The sequence below is a fragment of the Bos taurus genome, chromosome 12 (genome assembly GCF_002263795.3).
Source record: "Bos taurus isolate L1 Dominette 01449 registration number 42190680 breed Hereford chromosome 12, ARS-UCD2.0, whole genome shotgun sequence".
NCBI lineage: Eukaryota > Metazoa > Chordata > Mammalia > Artiodactyla > Bovidae > Bos > Bos taurus.
The window spans coordinates 14,478,102-14,498,397 of NC_037339.1; the positions used below are offsets into that span (position 1 = coordinate 14,478,102).

Below are 20,296 nucleotides of genomic sequence, written 5' to 3' on the forward strand. Positions count from 1 at the left end.
TGAATGAACCATTAACATTTTTTTGAGCAGGATCCTGCTATAACCCAAGATGAATTTAAGGAACATAAGTAGGACCTCAATATGTAAAATGGGTTGGAGGAGGTAGAGATGGAATGTCTGGAAACCAACTAAGAGTCTGCCAAACTGATCCAGACAGACGGGCCAAGCTGGGCTGTTGGGCTGTGAGACCTGAAGGGAGGAGACCCATGTGGCATCAGGACTTTCCCTAAACCATTCCAGCTGGGAGGATGTCATTTTCATTCATGCATATCTCCACAGAAGGAGCCCCACCACCTCATGAATAAGTACAGTGCAATAGCCCAGACAGGCCAGCACACTCTGCACAAAATTCTCAGGCAGCAATTTAAGCCTCACTAACCCACATCATATTTTCAGCAGAAATGACCACTAATCTCTGTACAATTATTCTCCCTGTAATCAAAGCTGGTTCTTGGTTCACCCTTGCCTTCCCTAGACTCAACAATTCTAATTCCCCTAACTGCTTTCAGAGGTCCATTCACCGAGTCTTCTAATTATTTATATTTTTCTCCTCTGATGCTTCTCTGATTTCCCTCTCCCTGGAGTCAGTTACCTGAATTTTGCTCGAGTCTCACTCATCTGATGGGCCTGCTTTTTCTCTAAGTAGTTGACAAGGAGGGAGACTTGCCCTCGTGGGAGCATCGCCGTTCAATTCCAAGTCCAGCCAACCTCGGACTCAGACTGTCCTTGTCTGGAGGATTCCCCACAGGGATCAGCAAGGAGCCCACCTCCAGACAGTGTCTGGCCCCAGACCCCAGGGTGGGGATTTCACCATCTTCTTCCTCTTCATCATCCCCTCGAAGCCTTCCTATCTTTGTATCAGCCAAAGTCCATGGCCATAGGGACAGAAGTGTAATTGATGGCCTTGAGGGATATCAAAGTGCCATTGAGCTAACCCACAGCTTGACAGCCACGCAGGTGCTTCCTGCAGCAGAGAGGGAAAGAAGTGTCTTTAGAAAGCCCTAAACAACGCTGCGCACGGACGTCAACTTGACAAATGAGTCTTAAGAAATAGCCCCGTTGTTCTCTGTTGTGTGATTCATCCCAGGCGGTGCTGGGGTGGGGAGGGGGTGAGGCCCAGCCCTGAGTCCCACGTTGTCCCTCGGGGCCACTCTTTGGTTCGCCTCTCAGAAAGGATAGGAAGGCACTTGTCCCAATCACTCTGACCTTGCTTTCCGGTGGTTTTATTAAGTGAATCATGATTTGTGCTCATTTGGTGTGAGGTGCATTCAGTGGCGGGTGGGAACCGTGGGGACGCTCTCTCTAAGCTTTTGGACATCTCTCTGCCTTTGACATTAGGACTCAGCACTTCTTGCAATCAGGTTTACAGAGACCACAGTCTCCCCAGGACAAGACCCCCGTTTTGTTTCCAAATCAGTTCCTCAAAGAACTGGCTTGAGTGCTCTTCCAGATCCCAAGACCAAGAGTCATGATGGCTGGATTCTAGGATCCTTAGAAGGATGGGTAGCTAGGACCTTGGCCAGGTGCTCAAGGTTTCTGGGCCTCCCTGTTCTCACCTGTAAAATGAGAAGGCAAGCTCTCAAGCAGTCAAACTCAGACCTGCAGAGGCTGCTGAGACCCACAGTTAGCTATCGTGACTCTTGGCCTTGGGATCTTTTCACTTATCCATTTATCATTTGACCGTGGGCCTTGCACTCGGCTCAGGGGAATGATGGTAAGCTGAACATATATGTGTGTGTGCTTAGTTACTCAGTCGTGTCCAACTCTTTGCAACCCCATGGACTGTAGCCCACCAGACTCTTCTATCCATGAGGATTCTTCAGGCAAGAATACTAAAGTAGGTTGCATACCCTCCTCCAGGGGAATCTTCCCAAACCAGGGATCAAACCCAGGTCTTCCACATTGCAGGTGGATTCTTTACCATCTGAGCCACCAGTGAACACCAGGCAACCTAAGAGCGTAAGGTGAACATAAGGCAACAGCAATTGCCTTGCACACCCAACAACAGGAGTAAAGAGCAGACTGCTGAAATCCAGGTAAAACGCGCATCATAATTCCAGTTAGTAGGTAGGCCTGGAGGTCCTCACCAGTGAAGCTGGACGCAAGTATTGTGAGTGGCACGCAGGCTGGCATGCGGCCTTGGGCCCATGCCCAACAATACACCGCATGATTGGCATTCCTGAGTTTATTGGCTGCTCTTTACCGAGGTGCCTCAGCCACTAGCCTATGACACGCACATCAATACTTTGGCTTCGGACTTCCCTGGTGGTCCAGTGGGTAAGAATATGCCTGCCAGTGCAAGGGACGTGGGTTCAATCCCTGATCCCAGAAGATCTCACATGTCACGCAGCAACTAAGCCCATGTTCCACAGCTACTGAGCCTGCGCTCTGAAGCCTATGCTCTGAAACAAGAGAAGCTACTGCCACGAGAAGCCTGCCCATCGCAAGGATGAGTAGCCCAGGCTCACCACAACTAGAGACATCTCACAAGCAGCAAACAAAAGCCCAGCACAGCCAAAATAAGTAATTTTCAAAAATTCTTTGGCTTTTGTTTCTTCTGTGAAACAGCACAGCATACTCATAGTCTGGGGAAGGAAGTCCCACAGCAGAGACAAGTTTGTTCGTGTGAGTTGTGCAGAAGAGTCTACACAAGGAGTGTATGTGGTTTGTCATGAGATCCTGGGTATGCCTTAAGGAGACTGGCCAATGTGACCCAACACGGAGCCTGTTTCTCAAAATAGTCATCATCTGATTGATTTCCCCAGGCCAATAGACATGCTCTGGGTTTTAATGTCCTTGATTTCCATCAATAGCAGCTTTGTTAGTTTTAACAGAAAGCAAGACAAATTTGTTTGAAATCAAAGACTCATATAAGACTGAATATTCTCTGAATTAAACATGGTTACAATGTTGAGACTGAAGAGTTGAGTAAAAATGGCTTATTTGTGGAAAGGCATTTTAACAACTTGAACTAATGGTCATGAAAGTTTTTGGAAGTTTTAACAACCCCAACCTTCCCCTGGGAATCATTTTCAGTTCTTATGTACAGATTGCCAATGCCGCTGACCACTGAGGTGCTTAGCACTGGTAGAGGTCAGCTAGTTAGGACTCTGGCTTGCCCTTCATTTTGCCCTTCCTTTGATTAAAGCATCTAGTTACTCTCACACCTTGACTTGGCTTAGGCAAGGGCTATGGTCTGAATTTGTCCGTGCCCCCAAATTCATGTGTTGAAATCCTCAATCCCAAGGATGATGGTATTTGGAGGCGGGTTTTGGCGAGGTGCTTGGGGCACGAGGGTAGAGCCCTCATGAGTAGGATTAGCGCTTTTGTAGAAGAGACCCCCGCACTCCTGAGCCCCATCCACCACTTGAGGATGCAATGAGAAGTCTGCGACCGGGAAGGCAGCCCGCACTAGAACCTGCCGTGCTGGCACTCTCGTCTCAGATGGCCAGCCTCCAGAACCAAGGGCCACAAACATTTGCTGTTTGTAAGCCACCCAGTCTGTAATATTTTTTCATAGCGGCCCGAACAGACATAGACAGCAGGTTGGACAGGAAGGGGCTTTGTTTTCAGCTATGGATCTTTGCCAGAGTCTCATAGCCTCTGGAGGACAGACAGACCTTCCTGCAGAATTGAGACAAATAAAAGGAAAAAGAGATGCTTTTACACTAAGAAGTCAACACCTACACACATCTGCACAAACACACACACACACACACACAGGTGTGCCTCCAGCATTTATTAGCTGGTGAGCCTCTTTAAGTTAATCAACCTTTCTGAGCCTTGGTTTTCTTGTTTATGATGTGAGGAAAATAAACAGGGCCAAATCATAGTTGTTGCAAGAAGTGGTAGAAATAGAATCTATAAAGCACTTAGCACAATGCCTGACATATTCTGAGTATGCGATAATTGATAGATAATAGTAGTGCTACTACTAATAAAAACCTGCTCTTTCCTGACAAAGAACCTTCAGCCCCTTAGCACTCTGCAGAAAGTCAGGGGTGATGTCATTGGGGTTTTCCATAGGGTTCACTATGAGGCAGAAGAACAGTGTAGGTTAGAGGTTATCCATATTGACTGATGCAGATTCCTGGAAGAGAAACCATCTTCAGCTGCCTAAGTTTGAGGGAACTTGCCTTCTTGTTATGGAGGCCCAGGACACAGAACCCTGGGGTAAGCTTCTAAGACCCCCAACTGGCTATCATGACTCTTGGACTTGGGATCTTTTCACTTATCCACTCATCATTTGACAAGCACTTAAATAAGCCAGTTTTTTGAAGAACCAGGCATAGGAGAGGAAAGGGACCCCTGTGGTCAGGAACCCCTTTTTCGCTATGATTGCAAGAAGCATGGGGAGCCAACATCAAAGTGAGCGTGGCCTCCACACGCCTAGAGGAGATGCTCACGTGGTTCTCATGCTCTGCTGGACACAGCTCAGATCAGATCAACACAGGTCCAGAGACGCAGGCTGCAGTGTGCATGAGACCAAACCAGGGCGTCCACGCTGAGAGCTCGGCTTCAGACTTTCACTCCCTCTGAGTTCCCCTCTACCGCTCTGATTATAATGAAGTTTTTGTGCAAAGAATCTTAATTATATAGCAAGGAACCAAGAGTTCCATAATCTTTTAAAAATTTATTTATTTAATGTTTTTTGGTTGTGCTGGGTCCTTGTTGCTGTGCGCAGGCCCCCTCTAGTTGTGAAGAGTAGGGGCTTTTCAATGAGCTGTCTTCTCATTGAGGTGGCTGCTCTTGGTGCGGAGCACGGGCTCTCGAGTGCAGGCTCCGGTAGCTGCAGCACTTGGGCTCAGCAGTTATGGTGCATGGGCTTAGTTGCTCTGTGGCATGTGGGATCTTCCCAGGCCAGGAATTGAACCGGTGTCCCCTGCACTGGCAGGTGGATTCTCATCCACTGTACCACCAGGGAAGTCCATTATAATCTTTAAAAAGTGTCAATATTTCTCATACACCCTTCCCACTCAAATGAGAGACTTCAATATCTGTTACTCTGGAACTCACAGTGTAAAACCAGTTCACGACGACAAACCTCCATGGCAAAGATCTAGCTACCAATCTAGAGGTGTGAATTTTCACGACTGGGGCTTCAGGAAGTGAGGAGTCCTGTTAAATATGAGATTTGTAGTTTGGGAGTTGCCCCCTGCCTCAAATGCCAGCTCCATGGGCACCGGCATCTGCAGTGGATCCGTTCACTGCTGCACTGCAGGCACCTAGAGCAGTGACCAGACTTCAGAGCCAGTAAATAGCTATTGAACAAATAAATGTTTGTGAATGAGTTTGGGTGAGTTACTTGGCTTCTCCTCATCCTGGAAAAAAATATAGAATTGTTGTGAGAACCGTTGGTTTCATCATGTGAACCTCTTAAAAACAATGCTGATTAATGTTAAATATTTTTGAGCATAGGTCTTTCTGTTAATGGTTCTCTTCCTATGTTCTCACAGAGGACTATCAGATATTCAGCAATTTCACAGACTTATGGCTCAGCTGGTAAAGAATCCACCTGCAATGCGAGAGACCTGGGATCGATCCTTGGGTTGGAAAGATCCCCTGGAGAAGGGAAAGGCTACCCACCCCCGTATTCTGGCCTGGAGAATTCCATGGATTGTATAGTCCATGGAGTCGCAACAAGTCAGACATGACTGAGCGACTTTCATTTTTTTTTCACATCTTATAATTATCTCAGTCAAATGATGCTATCAAAAAAGTCCTGAAAGGACTTTTGGCTTGATTCTTTTTGTATAAAGGTCAGATATGCCCAGGGTGCTTTGGTTTTATTCCCATTGGGCTTCCTAGCTGGCACAGTGGTGAGGAATCCCCCTGCCAAAGCAGGAGATGAAGGTTCGATTCCTGGGTCAGGAAGATCCCCTGAGGAAGAAATGGCAGCCCAGTCCAGTATTCGTGCCTGAGAAATCCCATGGACAGAGGAGCCTGGCGGGCTACAGCCTATGGGGTCTCAAAGAGTCGGATACAACTTAGCAACAAAACCACAACATGGACATGAATACATCAAGTCTTACAAAATAGGTTTAAAGGCAAGTGGCACCATATTTACTTCATCAAAGAGAAAAACAGAAAATGCAATTGAGAACCAGAAACAGAATACAGGCTCTGGCTCCTGCCTTGGCTGGCTGGAGTAACAGTCCACCCACCCAGACTTCTCTATAAAAACCTAATACAGTGAGAAAATAGCCATTCCCATACCCCACTGCTGAATGTCGATCTGGCTTGTGACATTGTATTAGTAAGAATAAATATTTGAGCACAGAGAGTACAGCAGAAATGGATTTTGGAGTCTGAAAGACTGAAATACCAGCAGTGTGCTCTTGAGAAAACTACGTAGGCAGTCTAAGCATCAGTTATGTCCTCTGTAAAATGGGGTCAAGGGTAGCAACCTGGCAGTGTGGTTATAAAAGTGATAGATGATGTTTGTACGCTTTCAGGAGATGGCCTGTTTATAAACTGTGCTTAACAGAGGATGACGATGATGGCAGGGAGATGAGCGTGATAATGACGATGATGATCTTCCCTGTTCAGGAAACACAGGCTCAAGCTAAATAAACACTATGCCTTTCCCCCAGGAATGTTAGTACCTGAGAAAACTTAAAGTGCTGAGATTGTGCAGCTGATTAGGTCAGCTTTTCAGGGAGACAAATTTATGGAAATTTGACCTGGGTTTGATCCCTGGGTTGGGAAGATCCCCTGGAGTCGGGAATGGCAACTCATTCCAGTATTCTTGCCTGGAGAATCCTCGTGGACAGACGAGCCTGGCAGGCTGACCGTCCACGGGGTTACAAAGAGTCGGACACGACTGAGACTAAGCACAGCACACATTCACTTGACCATACCTTTCGGTGGTCCAAACTGAATATTCCCATCTGAAAAAACAGGGCTTTTCTTTCCCACCAGTTTGAGACCACACACACACACACACACACACACACACACACCAGCAATTCATTTCTCATTTTGGTTTGGGATGGAGCCAGCTGGTAAAAGGGTTCAGAGCATGTTTATTGTCTTTGTTCTCGAGCGTTTTCTGGGGCTTCCTGGCAGCTCATGATTCTGCAGCAAGGAGCAAAACCCTCCAGGACTGCCAAACCCAGAGAAATCCCGGACTCGGGCCATTGCCCAGGGCTAGTGCAGGGCAGCTGAAAGCCTGTCCCCTCCTGCCTCCAATTCCTGCCCAGAACTCTGAGCAAACACAGGGCAGGAGGGAGTATTTGCTCCCTGGGGCTTGTTCTTACTAGTGTTGCCGTGGCGATGACTGTGCTGTCTGTCTCCAGGCCCCACACAGGACCTCTCCCCTTGGTACTGCCTGGGACAGACTCTGGAGTCTCTGCTGTGGGGTCTTCAGGGGGAGACATGCTCGTGTGCGTGTGCGTGTGCGTGTGTGAAACCCCTCACACTGGGTTAGCAGAAACTAACACAACATTGTAAAGCAATTTCATCCATGTGTGCCTGCTCAGTCGTGTCTGACTCTTGTGACTCCATGGAATGTAGCCCACCAGGCTCCTCTGTCCACGGGGTTTTCCAGGCAAGGATACTGGAGTGGGTTGCCATTTCCTCCTCCAAGGGATCTCCCCATCCCAGCGATCGAACCCACATCTCCTATGTTTCCTGCATTCGCAGGCGGGTTCTTCATCACTGAGCCACCTGTGAAGCCAGTAAAGCAATTATACACCAATTAAAAAAATTTTTTAATGCAAAAAATAAACAAACTACAAAGATACATTGTGCAGTACAGCTAATACTTTATAAATGGAGTGTAACCTATTAAAGTTGTGAATCACTAAGTTGTACACCTGAAACATATAATATTGTACACCAACATCTGAATAAAAAGAATAATAATTTTTTTTTTAACTGACACCTCTTATTGCAGACACTGAAGATGTCCTGGTTTCCAAGTAGATGACCTGAGCCCCAGTCCAGTCCTCAGGCTTGATCCACTGAGGAATCTTACTCTAAGCCTGGAGGTGAAAACAATGCTCAGTTCAGGCTGAGCCATCTCTTCCCAGCCCTCTCCACCCACTGCCATCATTATACCCTTGAATGCATCCCGGGATGGATGTGTTAAAGGGCAGTAAATACAGCTCAGTGGTCCAGAGCATCACCTTTAGCTTTCAGCCAAGGCCCAAATCTGACGTTTCCACTTTGTGGAGTCCTGTGACCTTGAGCCACCCGGGTAACCTCTCTTTGCCCCAGTTTCCTCAAATATCAAGGAAGGATTTTAACACCTACTTTGTAGTGCTGATGTGAAGATTAAATGAGATGGTGGGTAGAAAAGGTCTGACCCACATTGATAGTGATGAGTAGAATCTGCATGCAAAATGCTGGCGCTCTGCACGCCTTCCGCACATGCCTGGTGGTGGGGTTTGTCTCTGTGGGCTCCCAGAGTTCCGTTGTAACTGGAGTGAGTTAATACAGTTTTCTGTGGGACTTGTTACGCTGCTGGTGCATTTCCAGCTTGGAGAACGGCGAGACCGATCTAATAATTAATCAATTAAAAACCATATCTTAAATGCCAAGCATTGTCGAGGTATCGTCTGCAGAAATGAAAGTTTTGCGCACAGGACAGGGAGAGAGGGAGGTGTCTGTCCAGGTATGGACAGCATTCAGGGTGATTAGAGCTGAACGGGTAACGTGCTGGGGCATCTGAAAAGAGGTGACCACAAGGAAGGGGCTTGAAGAATGAAGAGGGACTTGCCCAGAAGAGAAAACAAGGAAGGGATTCTAGACCGAGTGAATATGCAAAGGTGCAAAAAACAGCCAAGCAAATGCCATGTTTGGAGAAAGGTTCTCCATGACTGGAACACAACGGGGAGGAATTCTTCTGGAAAGACAGGAGGGCAGTGGTTGATCTATCCTGTGCTCTGATGGTCTGGCCTCAGCTACTCAGTAACTCGTCAGTGAGATGGTCCACCTGGCGTATCACCCGCTCTCAACATCCCCCTCACCTGCAGCCTCAGAGGCAAGAGACTGTCAGGGGGCAATGGTCAAGACTTGACTCCAGCTAAATGGTTCTCTCCGCTCCTGTTCTGCTATGTAAACTCTGAGTTCAGTTTCTTCGCTTATAAAATGAAATTGGGGTGTGGTGACTGCTTCCTTTTAAAAGAACTTCAGGCAGATCTGTTTCCCATTACCCACTGACAAAATATCTGTGGGCACTGCTTAGATGAGGGCTTCCCTGATAGCCCAGTTGGTAAAGACCGCCTGCAATGCAGGAGCCCCTGGTTCAATTCCTGGGTCGGGAAGATCCCCTGGAGAAGGGATAGGCTTCTAGGACTGCCCTGGTGGCTCAGCTGGTAAAGAATCTGCCTGCAGTGTGGGAGACCTGGGTTTGATCCTTAGGTTGGGAAGATATCCTGAAGAAGGGAAAGGCTACCCACTCCAGTATTCTGGCCTAGAGATTTCCATGGACTGTGTAGTCCAAGGGGTTGCAAAGAGTCGGACATGACTGAGCAGCTTTCACTTTTCATTATTTAGATGAAGCAGCTGTTTAACTTACCCTTCTAGAAGATCCTGTGAAGCCATTTGGTAGAAATCTATTCGACTTTTCACACATGGTGATGAAGACCTGGAGTGGATTTTTCCCACTCTCCTTGTGGCCCTGCGTGATTTTTCCATGTCACGCTCTGCTCCCTACTGTAGGTTGATGAGCTATCAAACATGAACCATGGCTTCCACTTCTGATTCTTCTGAGAAGGGATCTTGTATTACAGCTCAGAGGGAAGAAACTTGAGCAGAGGTGAAAGTACTTGACTTTCTCCCAGCCCTTGACCCCACCATCCTTCTGTCCTGAACCACACCAAAAGACAAAACCCAAGACAATAGCAGCTGAGCCTTAAGCACTATCAGAGCCTTAAGTGACGAGCTGGTGGAGCTATTATGTCACCTGAACCATCAGTGAGAGTGGCCTGACATGGGTGGCTTCTCTCCATTCTTCTCCTAGAAAGGCATTTTCTATATTCTGCCAGGAGTGAGATTCCCTCAGTGCCCAACCTGATCTCTGTACCTTCCAAAATCACAGCTTGGCTTCCTGAAGACTTGGTAACCCAGCAGTGTTTCCAACCCAAGCTGGCTGAAAATTGCCCTTCAGTAAGTCTTCAGGGCATAGAGGAATCCATGGAACTGAAATAACAATTCTGCTCTTCCCATAAGGAAACTGAGCCATAGTAAATACACAGGCATGTTTCAGCCCTAGATCCCCCAGCAGAAAAGGAAAAAAACATTCAGCGCCCTTATTTATGGCTCAAGGTCCTAGAGTTTCTTTCTCCAAGGCAACCTCAGAAATGTAGCACACGCAGTCTGCAAAGAATCCTGCTAAGCAGGCAGATGGCGGAGAGAGATAACATAAGTTACGGGAAAATGTTTTGAGCTACATGTGCAAGTGTTTTGTATTTATATATAGTTGCTGTTTAGTCACAGAGTCATGTCCGACTCTATTGCTGTCCCATAGATTGTAGCCCTCCAGACGTCTTTGTCCATGGACTTTCCCAGGCAAGAATACTGGAGTGGGTACCATTCCCTTCTCTAGGGGATCTTCCCAACCCAGGGATCAAACCCATGACTCCTGCGTTGGTGGGCAGTTTCTTTACCACTGAGCCGCCACCAGGGAAGCATATATATAGGTATGTATACACATACATATGTATATGGGCTTCCCAGATGGCGCTAGTGGTAAAGAACCCACCTGCCAAAGCAGGAGACATAAGCGACCTGGGTTCAATCCCTGAGTCAGGAAGATCCCCTGGAGGACGCCGTGGCAACCCACTCCAGTCTTCTTGCCTGCAGAATCCCCTGGGCAGAGGAGCCTGGCGGGCTACAGCTCAGAGTTGCAAAGCGATGGAGACCACTGAAGTGATTTGGTGACCACACACACACATGTGTATGTATCTGTGTGTGTGTGTTTGTTTGTTCACGGCACACAGCGCTCGGAATCTCAGCTCCCAGACCAGGGACTGAACCCACACCTCCTGTGTTGGAAGTGTGGAATCCTAACCATTGGACTGTCAGCAAAGTCCTCAAGTATTTTTTTATCATCAAAGTGCCACCGACAATACAGGAAGTGACACCTTTCACATTAAAACTCATTCCTTCCACCAAGATAACAGTAAGAACATTTTTCACATGAGAAAGTGAAAGGTCTGAGAGGAAAATGCCTTTTTAAACACTAATTAACTGAAAGACGTTGTTCTGCTTCCAGTTCTAACTTTCACATAAGTTCTCCTGATATTTGAAGGGTTGGCTCCTGGTTCTTGATGGTCCTCTCTGCCTTTTTTTTTAAGTCATTTATTAAACCCCCACCCTGCTCTGGGAAGCCAGCATCTTGCAAACAATGCACGGACAGGTCTTTAGAAAACAGACTCAGCCTGCCCCTGCCCCCGCCCCAAGGGGAAAATGCCATGAAAAGAAGGCATTCTGACCGAACTGCTGTAGAAACAATGGTGCAACGAGTTTGCTTTCTCCCATGGAATTTTCCTGGGCTTTGATGTCAGTGAACTGGAAGCTCGCTTCAGAGTACAGTGCACACACCTGGAGCCCAGGAAGGTTGATGGAAAGAAAAGAAAGTCTGTGAGATCTACATCTGGGTCAACTAAGGGGACACACAGGCAGCATCCACAGGCAGGAACGTGGTTCTGCCACGATGACTCTTTGCAACCCCATGGACACTGTAGCCCACCAGGCTCCTGTGTCCATGGGACTTCCCAGGCAAGAACACTGGAATGGGTTGCCATTTCCTTCTCCAGGGGATCTTCCTGATCCAGGGATCGAACCTGTGTTTCCTGCCTTGGCAGGTGGATTCTTTACCACTGAGCCACCAGGGAAGACCTGAATCAATTCTGCTGCTGCTGCTGCTGCTGAGTTGCTTCAGTCGTGTCCGATTCTGTGCGACCCCATAAACGGCAGCCCATCAGGCTCCACCGTCCCTAGCCAGTTCTTAAAAACAAGGAGTAGGAAACCCACTTCCCTGGGTTAAACGGGAAGTTGAGTCAGAGACTGTGTCCTGTGCCCCTCCCCCTGGAAATCCAGGCGGGGCCTGAGGCAGACACTGCAGACAGACCCTAGAGAGCCCTGTTGCACTGCGCATCCTCACCATAGAGGTCGCAGCTCAGCGAAGACTCCTGGATGTCTACCAGGATCAGTTTTCCTATCCTGAGCAGAAGGGACCGTGTTGGCCAGCATGACCCTGCCGTTCTTCCTTGTTTCTGCCTTGAATGTGCCGCTTGAAGGTGCAGTCACTTTACTTATAACTGAAGCAGAATTTACACTTGGGTCTCACCCACCTGCAGAGTTGTGCTTCTCACCACCGTGCCCTCCCGCCTCCTTCAGATCACTTTTCTGGCTCATAAATGACAGCCAGCAGAAAGAAGCCAAAATGCTGGGCAGTGAGAGACAGAGAAAAGTCTGCCTGCTCTCTGTACTGGCTGTGTGGCTTTAGTTCAGTCAGTTCACCTCTCTGAGTCTCTGTGATGTTGTGATTCGTAAGATGAAATATATTACTGTGTCCCATTTCTGGCACAGAGTTGCTAAAAGCCCTGAGAATTTCCTAAGGAAAGAGAGCCATTGGAGTTGTCTTTTGTCGTGTTAATGAGGTGACTTTTGGAAAGCCCCTGGGTCACCTAAGGAAGGGAAACTGGTTGCCAGGGGAACCAACCACGTGATTAATAGGTTGGAACTTTCAGCCCCACCCCCAGAGCTCCAGAGAGGAAAGAGGGGCTGACAATTAAATTCAATCCCCAGTGATGAGTGTTTTTTATCAATTATGCCTATGTAATGAAGCCTCCATAAAAACTCAAAAGCATGGGGCTCAAAGAGCTCTGAGGCTGGTGAACAGGTAGAGATTTAGAGAGAGTAGGGTGTTCAGAGAGAACGTGAAAGCTTCCACATACCTCATCCCAAGCACTTCTTCCATGTGGTTATTCCTGAATTATATCCTTTTATAATAAACCAGTGATCTATAAGTAAACATTTTTCTGAGTTCTGTGACTTGCTCTAGAACTTCAATCGAACCTAAGAAGGGGGCCATTGGAACCTTCAATATATAGCTGGCTGATCAAAACACTGCTGACAGCCCAGCCTTGTGACTGGCAACTGAGGTGGGGCAGGAGGGAGCAGTTTTGTAAGACTGAGTCCTTCAGCTGTGGAATCTGATGCTTTCTCCTGGTCGATAGTGCCAGGACTGAGTTGAATTGTACAACACCCAGATGGTGTCTGAGAACTGCTTGGCGTGGGGGGAAAAAAAATCCCACTCATTGGAATTGGGTGCAGAATTAGAGTCTCATCAGCGATTTCACTTTCTTTCTTTCTTTTTTTTCTTCATCTGTGAGAAGTAGCCTGGGAAACCTCTAATGTCCCTTCCAGTGTTCAGGCCGTTATGTTTCTAGAATATGGGCATACCCCTGCCCTCCTGATATGCCACACTTAATCCCTAAACCCTGCTGAGTTATGTTTAAATTTGTTAATCACAAAGTCAGGACTCCGACTCTTTGCAACCCTATGGACTGTAGCCTGCCAGGCTCCTCTGTCCATGGGGGTTTCCAGGCAAGAATTACTGGAGTGGGTTGTCATTTCCTACTCCAAGGGATCTTCCTTACCCAGGGACCGAACCTGCATCTCCTGCATTGGCAAGAGGATTCTTTACCACTGAGCCATCTGTGAAGCCTGATGCTCAGAGAGGCCTAAGTGAACAGCTGATTCTATGACTGGCATATCCAAAATTCACACACAATTCATCATATACAGTGCATAGACTCAGATCAAGGCAGGCCCCCACCACTCCTCTATCTAAAATTTCTGGCCCATTATTGTGAGCGCTCATTCTTTACTCAAACAAGCAAACAAAATCCAAAGGGAACGAAACCACAACAAAGGGGCCAGGGGATGTGCAGGGAATGTACCTCTTCCAAGTGTAGTTGTTTAAGCACCTCCACGTTCCCCACCCACCACCCTCCAGCCAACCCCATGAACTCCGGTGCAATCACATTAAAAAAAAAAATGCTATTTCCTCATCAAATACCTTTCCAGTGTGGTTTGTAGTTCATTTGTTTATTTAAATGAAGCGTATATCCACCCAGGGCCTGACGTTTGCATCCAGGGGTCGCTTAGGAAAGAAATAGCACCATCCAAGAATTGAATTGAAATTACTTAACCTTAAGACCACCTGCAGAGCAAGGATTCGGTGTCCCATTCAGATCTTTTTTCTCCTTTGTTTTGCCAGGATCTCAGATCAAAAGGTGCTTTAGCTTCTGAGCCCCATAGGGCGCCTCCCCTTTGGATGCTGCAGTCTACATCCACGTCAGTTACAATCAGTCAATGCAAGTAAGCCTTTCAGGAATCAAAGGAAAGGTGGCCATGTTCCCTCATATGACACAGCTCTGTTTTCTTTCCATTAGAAAAGCTGTGCCCAGGGAAAATATCACAATGATTTCATGCTGCTGGGTTCTCATACTGAGCTTGTCACCTGTAAAATAATAATCTTGGCAACCCTATGGACTGTAGCCCGCCAGACTCCTCCGTCCATGGGATTCTCCAGGCAAGAATACTGGAGTGGGTCGCCATTCCCTTCTCCAGGAGATCTTCCCCGCTCAGGGATCAAACCCAGGTCTCCTGCATTGCAGACAGATTCTTTACCATCTGAGCCACCAGGGACCTCACTCTTGAGAGGGTTAGATGAGTTGATTCGTATGACGCACTTGGAATCATTCCAGCTACACAGGAAGCACTCAACAAATGTCAGCCATAATTATTTTTTTAATGTGGAGAAAAAACTATCACTTTCTGAGCACCCCTCTGGGTCAGGCATAGTGCTAAGCACTTTACATCATGCTTTAATCCTCATAGTTACTCAACAAGGTACTAACTATTATGCGTACTTTTACTGAGTGAAGAGGTTAAATAACTCATCCAGGATCAGAAAGCTAGTGAATGGTACCCCTGGGGTAGGATTTGATCCCAGGTCTGTCTAATCTGAAGTCCTACGTGGAGCCCTATGTAAAGAACACAGTATTGTTTCAAGAGGACAATAGTGGAAGAATTCCCACGGTGACCAGCAGCAAAACAAGCGACGGAGAAGGGCTTTCTGCGAGAAACATCTGTTGGGGGTTGCAAGGAGGCAGTTCAGCAACTACTGTTAAGACAAACATGCTTTTTCTCAAATATGCTCAAGGGAAGTGTGGCTGATACCATGAAGCTAGCCCACCCAGTTGCCCCTTCAGTCCCTTTCCTTTTTGTCACAGAATTTCAATTTTAATACAGTAATGATACATTCACCCCCAGGAAACGAATCACGGCCCTCTCATTCTCCTTTGCTGGATACTCACATTTCTGTTCTTCCTTATAGCTAGCCACCCAGTTCAGACCATGGGGATATAAGAACGTTTATCTTGGGGGCTATAGGAAAAACTTTTGTTCCTAGAGACTAATAAAGAAAGGGTCTTTTGCCCTTGCTGCTTCTTTTAAGCTCGGAATGCTCATGTAATATCTGGAACTGCAGCAGCCATCTTAAGACCATGAGGCAGAAGAATAAAACACCATTAACACTGAAGATGGTAAAGAAGGATGGGAAAAGCATGGAAGGATAACCAAGTAACCGAGGAAACACTGAGATTAGCTCCAGACTTCTTACGTAAATAATAAATGTAATTATGAGTTCATTTGCTCACAATATTTAATCAAGCATTTTGTTCCTAACTGAAACAGAAGGTAGCCTTAAGGGAAAGAAGCTGAAGCTTCGCTTGATCAGAATTAAAACCCCTCCATCTGCCCTTTCATGACAGGTGAACTTCTCATTCTGCCTGATGTTCTCAAGGTTAATTGCTTACATAATTTGCCTCTTCCCCTTTTTATAACCACCCCCATCTCCCACTTCCAATATCACCCATGATAAAGTTATTTGAAGGCAAGAGGTTTGAATAACATTATTATCCACCATGCCCTCCCCCACCCTACATCACTCTATCCTGAATTGTCATGTCCATTGCAGGCAGAAAGACCAAAACACACACATGCACCAACATGTGTACATGCACATACGCACACAGAACCATACATGTTTATTGACCTTAAGCAGGAATCAGGGGACTACCAGTGCTGAACCCCTATTCAAGGTCAAAAGACGCCAGAAAGAAGAGGGAGAGATGAACATAAGTAGAAAGAGACTGGAATTAACTACGAAGCAAAAGAAGAGAAAGAGAAAATAAACCCACAGCAGCAGCTCAAGGGCTTGACAACAGTGAGATTTACTGCACTAATATGCCAGGCTGCCTGTGGTAATTAGTTTCTGTAGAACCATATCTCCTAGCTCAGATTCAATTAAATCATACAGTGTCTATTTGAGACGGGAGGGTTGGCAGGGCCCCAAGCTCAGCCAGCCCACCTGTCCCTTGCCTGGCACAATGTGTGTGTCAGTCACATTGTTTTCAGATGGTCAGGCAGTGAGGGGATGAGGGGGTGAGTGTCCGTGCTGACAGAGACATGGAAAGATGCCGCACGAGGCAGCTATGGTACTGAATGACGTCATGCTCTTCTTGACTTGAAAACACATCCCAGAAATAGTTAACCCAGTGTTTGATCCTACCATTGGTTATTTTCAAATCCCTCTGTGTGGAGGAGGCAAAATCGGAGTGATTGTTTCTTAAAAATCATGTGTAAGAACAGGCTCAGTTTGTCAGGGAAGATGTTCTTATTCAGGAAGTTTGTCTATTTCCTGGTCGCTGCACAGAGGTGCTTTTGATGGAATGCACTTAATATGCCCCCTCCATCGCCTTAGAATGAATGGACAGCCCTTCAAAACGCCCTCAGTGTAAGACATGTGCGTGTGAGGAGGTGACTGGGAGGAGCAGAGAGTGTGGTCAGAATGAGAAAACAGAGATTTCTGCACAACAGCATGCATGGCTGCAAGGGCAATTTCTTCCTCCTGAAACTGAAATCAATATTAAATTGAATCTGTGTGCGTCAGCTCCACGGGTAACTTCCCAACCTTCTTTCTTGGCCAATCGCGATCCCTCATCAATCCACTTGCATTGGCTTTTCTTTTTTTTTTTTTTCCTGTGTCTCCTACCAGTAAAGTGCAGGTTTCCCTAGGAGAGAAGCAGCATAACGTGCCAGCTGCTCCCTGTTCCTGAAGAATTAGCAAGAAAATCACCTTTGAAAACTAAGACCTGCAGGGAAGAAGAGTAAACGACATTTTAACTCTAAAACCATCCATCTCCTGCTAACCACTTCTGCTGCCTGGGACAGATCTGTTAAGCAAATCTTGACCTCAAGCAGAATCTGGTCTGAAAAAGTATTCTGAGTTTATGAGGATGCGCCTATCTCCTTTTTCTAGTTCTTATGGCTGATTATTTGCTATGTTGTTTAAAAAAAATAGTTGTTTATTATTTACTAAACCATCAGCACTATTTATTTTGGCTGCGCTGGGTCTCAGCTGCAGCATGCACGTAGGACCCAGCTGCCCGACCACGGAGTGAACACCGGCTCCCCGCATTGGGAACATGAAGTCTTACCCACTGGGCCAACAGGAAAGTCCCTGATTATTTGTTATTGTCTTGATCTTCTAATTCCTTCATTTCACTTGCCTGAATTTTCCTAGGAATCGGTGATTCTTTATTGCGCTTGTATTTGAGAACATGACATAAAATAATAATTTTACAAGCCCTCCCGGGCTTAAAACAGCAGGATGAAATTCAGTGCAATTTTCCACTCGAGGTAACTTTTTCTCTTTTGAAATCATGTTATTTTTTCCACCAATGGGTGTGCCTTTAATTTCCATGACTATCCTGAAACCCCAGCTTTGCTTCTTCCTGGGCTTCTGCTTCTTTACCCAGATGCGTGAACGCATCTCAGTTATAAGGAGACTCATGGTCAAAGGCAAACAAACAACCCACCGAAGAAATATGATATCAATTAAACTCTAGCAGCCGAATTCCGTTATGTAAAAATGCTCAACCTCCAGTACCAGAGGGAGGGAAAAAAAACCTTACATTGTTGAGCCCTGACCAAAAGGCGAACACCTTAAATCAACACAGACAGCAGCCTGCAATGCAGTTACTGTACTTGCAAGTGAAGTAGCTCAGATTTGGAAAGGTAAAGTCACTTGTCCAAAGTAACCCAGTGACAAGTCAAGATTGAACGCTGGTCAGTCAAATGTGACACTTTGACATCTTGTGGGCCAGCCAGCAGGAAGCAACAGCTAAGAGTCCTGGGAGGGACTGACATCAATCAATGTCCAGATGTAAATTTCAGCAGCACAAGACAAGTCTAAGCTGTGAACACCCAGCGCAATGAACATCCTTGGTGACCCCTGAATGTCACTCCAGAGGAAGAAGGGGAGATTATCACCCGTAAGGGATAGACATCACATTGAAAGGTCTCAGGTGGTTTAATAGTCCTTGCCTAATCCCTTGAGTCTGTGATCGTAGGTCAAGAAACCCCTGACCTACATTCATCTAGAACATAAGAAATGCGACTATGAGTGACTAGAATAAGTCTGTCTATTTCATCATTTGACTTTAGAAGAAGCAGAAAATTCCAGTCTGTGCCTAGTTCAGTTTGGGAAAAAACCCAGATGTCAATTACACTTGGATTTTTTCTCACAATCAGCTTCCCATGTCACTCCAGCGCTGCCCAGGAGATGGTCAATGTATTCCGGCACACTCAGCCCAGGGGAGGGTGACTCTTGCCCATCTCCTGATTGTGGGATTGTCTGTTTCATCCCAAAGGGTGATCCCGATTAAGAGCACAGACTCTGGAGCCAGACAGCCTGGGTTCTACTCCTAGATGTGCTGCCTTCCTGCTGGGTGACTTTGCACGATAATGTGGTGTCTCTGTACTCTGGCTGTGAAATGAAGAGGAGAGAAGAATGCCTTATCCTAGGTTGCTGTGAGGCTTCAATGACATACTTTCTGTGAATTTCTTAGGACAGTTAGTCAAGGCTCTGCATGAGACCTGTTTCTAACATGATCATTAACATCGCACCTATTGAGACTTGGAAAAGGCAGCCTCCAGAAATCCTTCCTTAAACCCACACAGCCCTTAAAAGGGCAGAGGGACTGAGGAAGTGTAGACCCAGGGCAGTTGCTCTGCAAGTCCAGTCTGTGCAGTAGAAGATGAGAAGCCCTGGATGAACAACATCACATGAGAGCAAGTTCCCCATCACAGGACCTCGCTAGAGCCACATTTATGTCCCACCAAAATCCACGCTGCTGTTGCTGTTCAGTCGTGTCCGACTCTTTGTGACCCCATGGACGGTAACATGCAGGCTTTATTGTCCTTCACTATCTCCCAGAGTTTGCTCAAATTCGTGTCCATTGAGTCAGTGATGCTATCTAACAATCTGATCCTCTGCCACCTCCTTCTTCCTTTGCCCTCAATCTTTCCCAGCTTCGGGGTCTTTTCCAATGTCGGCTCTTTGCTTCGGGTGGCCAAAGTATTGGAGCTTCAGCTTTAGCATCTGTCCTTCCAATGAATATTCAGGGTTGATTTCCTTTAGGATTGACTGATTTGATCTCTTTGCTATCCAACAGACTGTCAAGAGTCTTCTCCAGCACCACAGTTTGAAAGCATCAATTCTTCAGCTCTCAGCCTTCGTTATGGTCTGACTCTAACATTCCACAGAAACCCTAAACTGCAAATGCAATGGTATTTGGACATAAGATCTTTGGGAAGTAATCAGGGTTAGATGAGGTCATGAATGTTGGGCACTCATGTTAGGATTAGTGCCCTTATATAAGGAGACACCAGAGATCTCTCTTCCTTCCACGTGGATGGCCAATGTGCTCAGTTGTGTTAGACGTTTTGCAATCCTATGGCTGTACCCCATCAGGCTCCTCTGTCCATGGGACTATCCCTGCAAGAATACTGGAGTGGGTTACCATTTCCTTCTCTGCGGATCTTCCCGACCCAGGGATCAAACCCATGTCTCCTGAGTCTCCTGCATTGGCAGGAGTATTCTTTACCACTGAGCCATCAGGGAAGTCATTCCATGTGAGAACATAGACAGGAGACAGCCATCCACAAGCGAGTAAGAGAGTCCTCACCAGAAACCAGCCATGCTGGCACCTTGATCTTGGACTTCAAGTCTCCAGCACTGTGAGAAGGTAAGTTTCTGTTGTTTAAGCCCCTGTTTTTGAACTGTGGTGTTGGAGAAGACTCTTTAGAGTTCCTTGGACTGCAAGGAGATCCAACCAGTCCATCCTAAAGGAAATCAGTCTGGAATATTCATTGGAAGGACTGATGCTGAAGCTGAAACTCCAATCCTTTGGCCACCTGATGTGAAGAA

The 20,296-nt window shown here is 46.6% G+C and overlaps 1 protein-coding gene across 1 annotated transcript in view; it reads right to left on the reverse strand.

Moving 5' to 3' along the window:
* LOC101905699 (small integral membrane protein 2) overlaps window positions 1-681 on the reverse strand; it is an 85,886-nt gene extending 85,205 nt beyond the window's left edge. The window contains 1 exon segment of the mRNA XM_015473783.3: window positions 593-681. Within this exon segment, the coding sequence (XP_015329269.2) occupies window positions 593-681 (89 nt within the window).
* Between the last annotated feature and the right edge of the window lie 19,615 nt (window positions 682-20,296).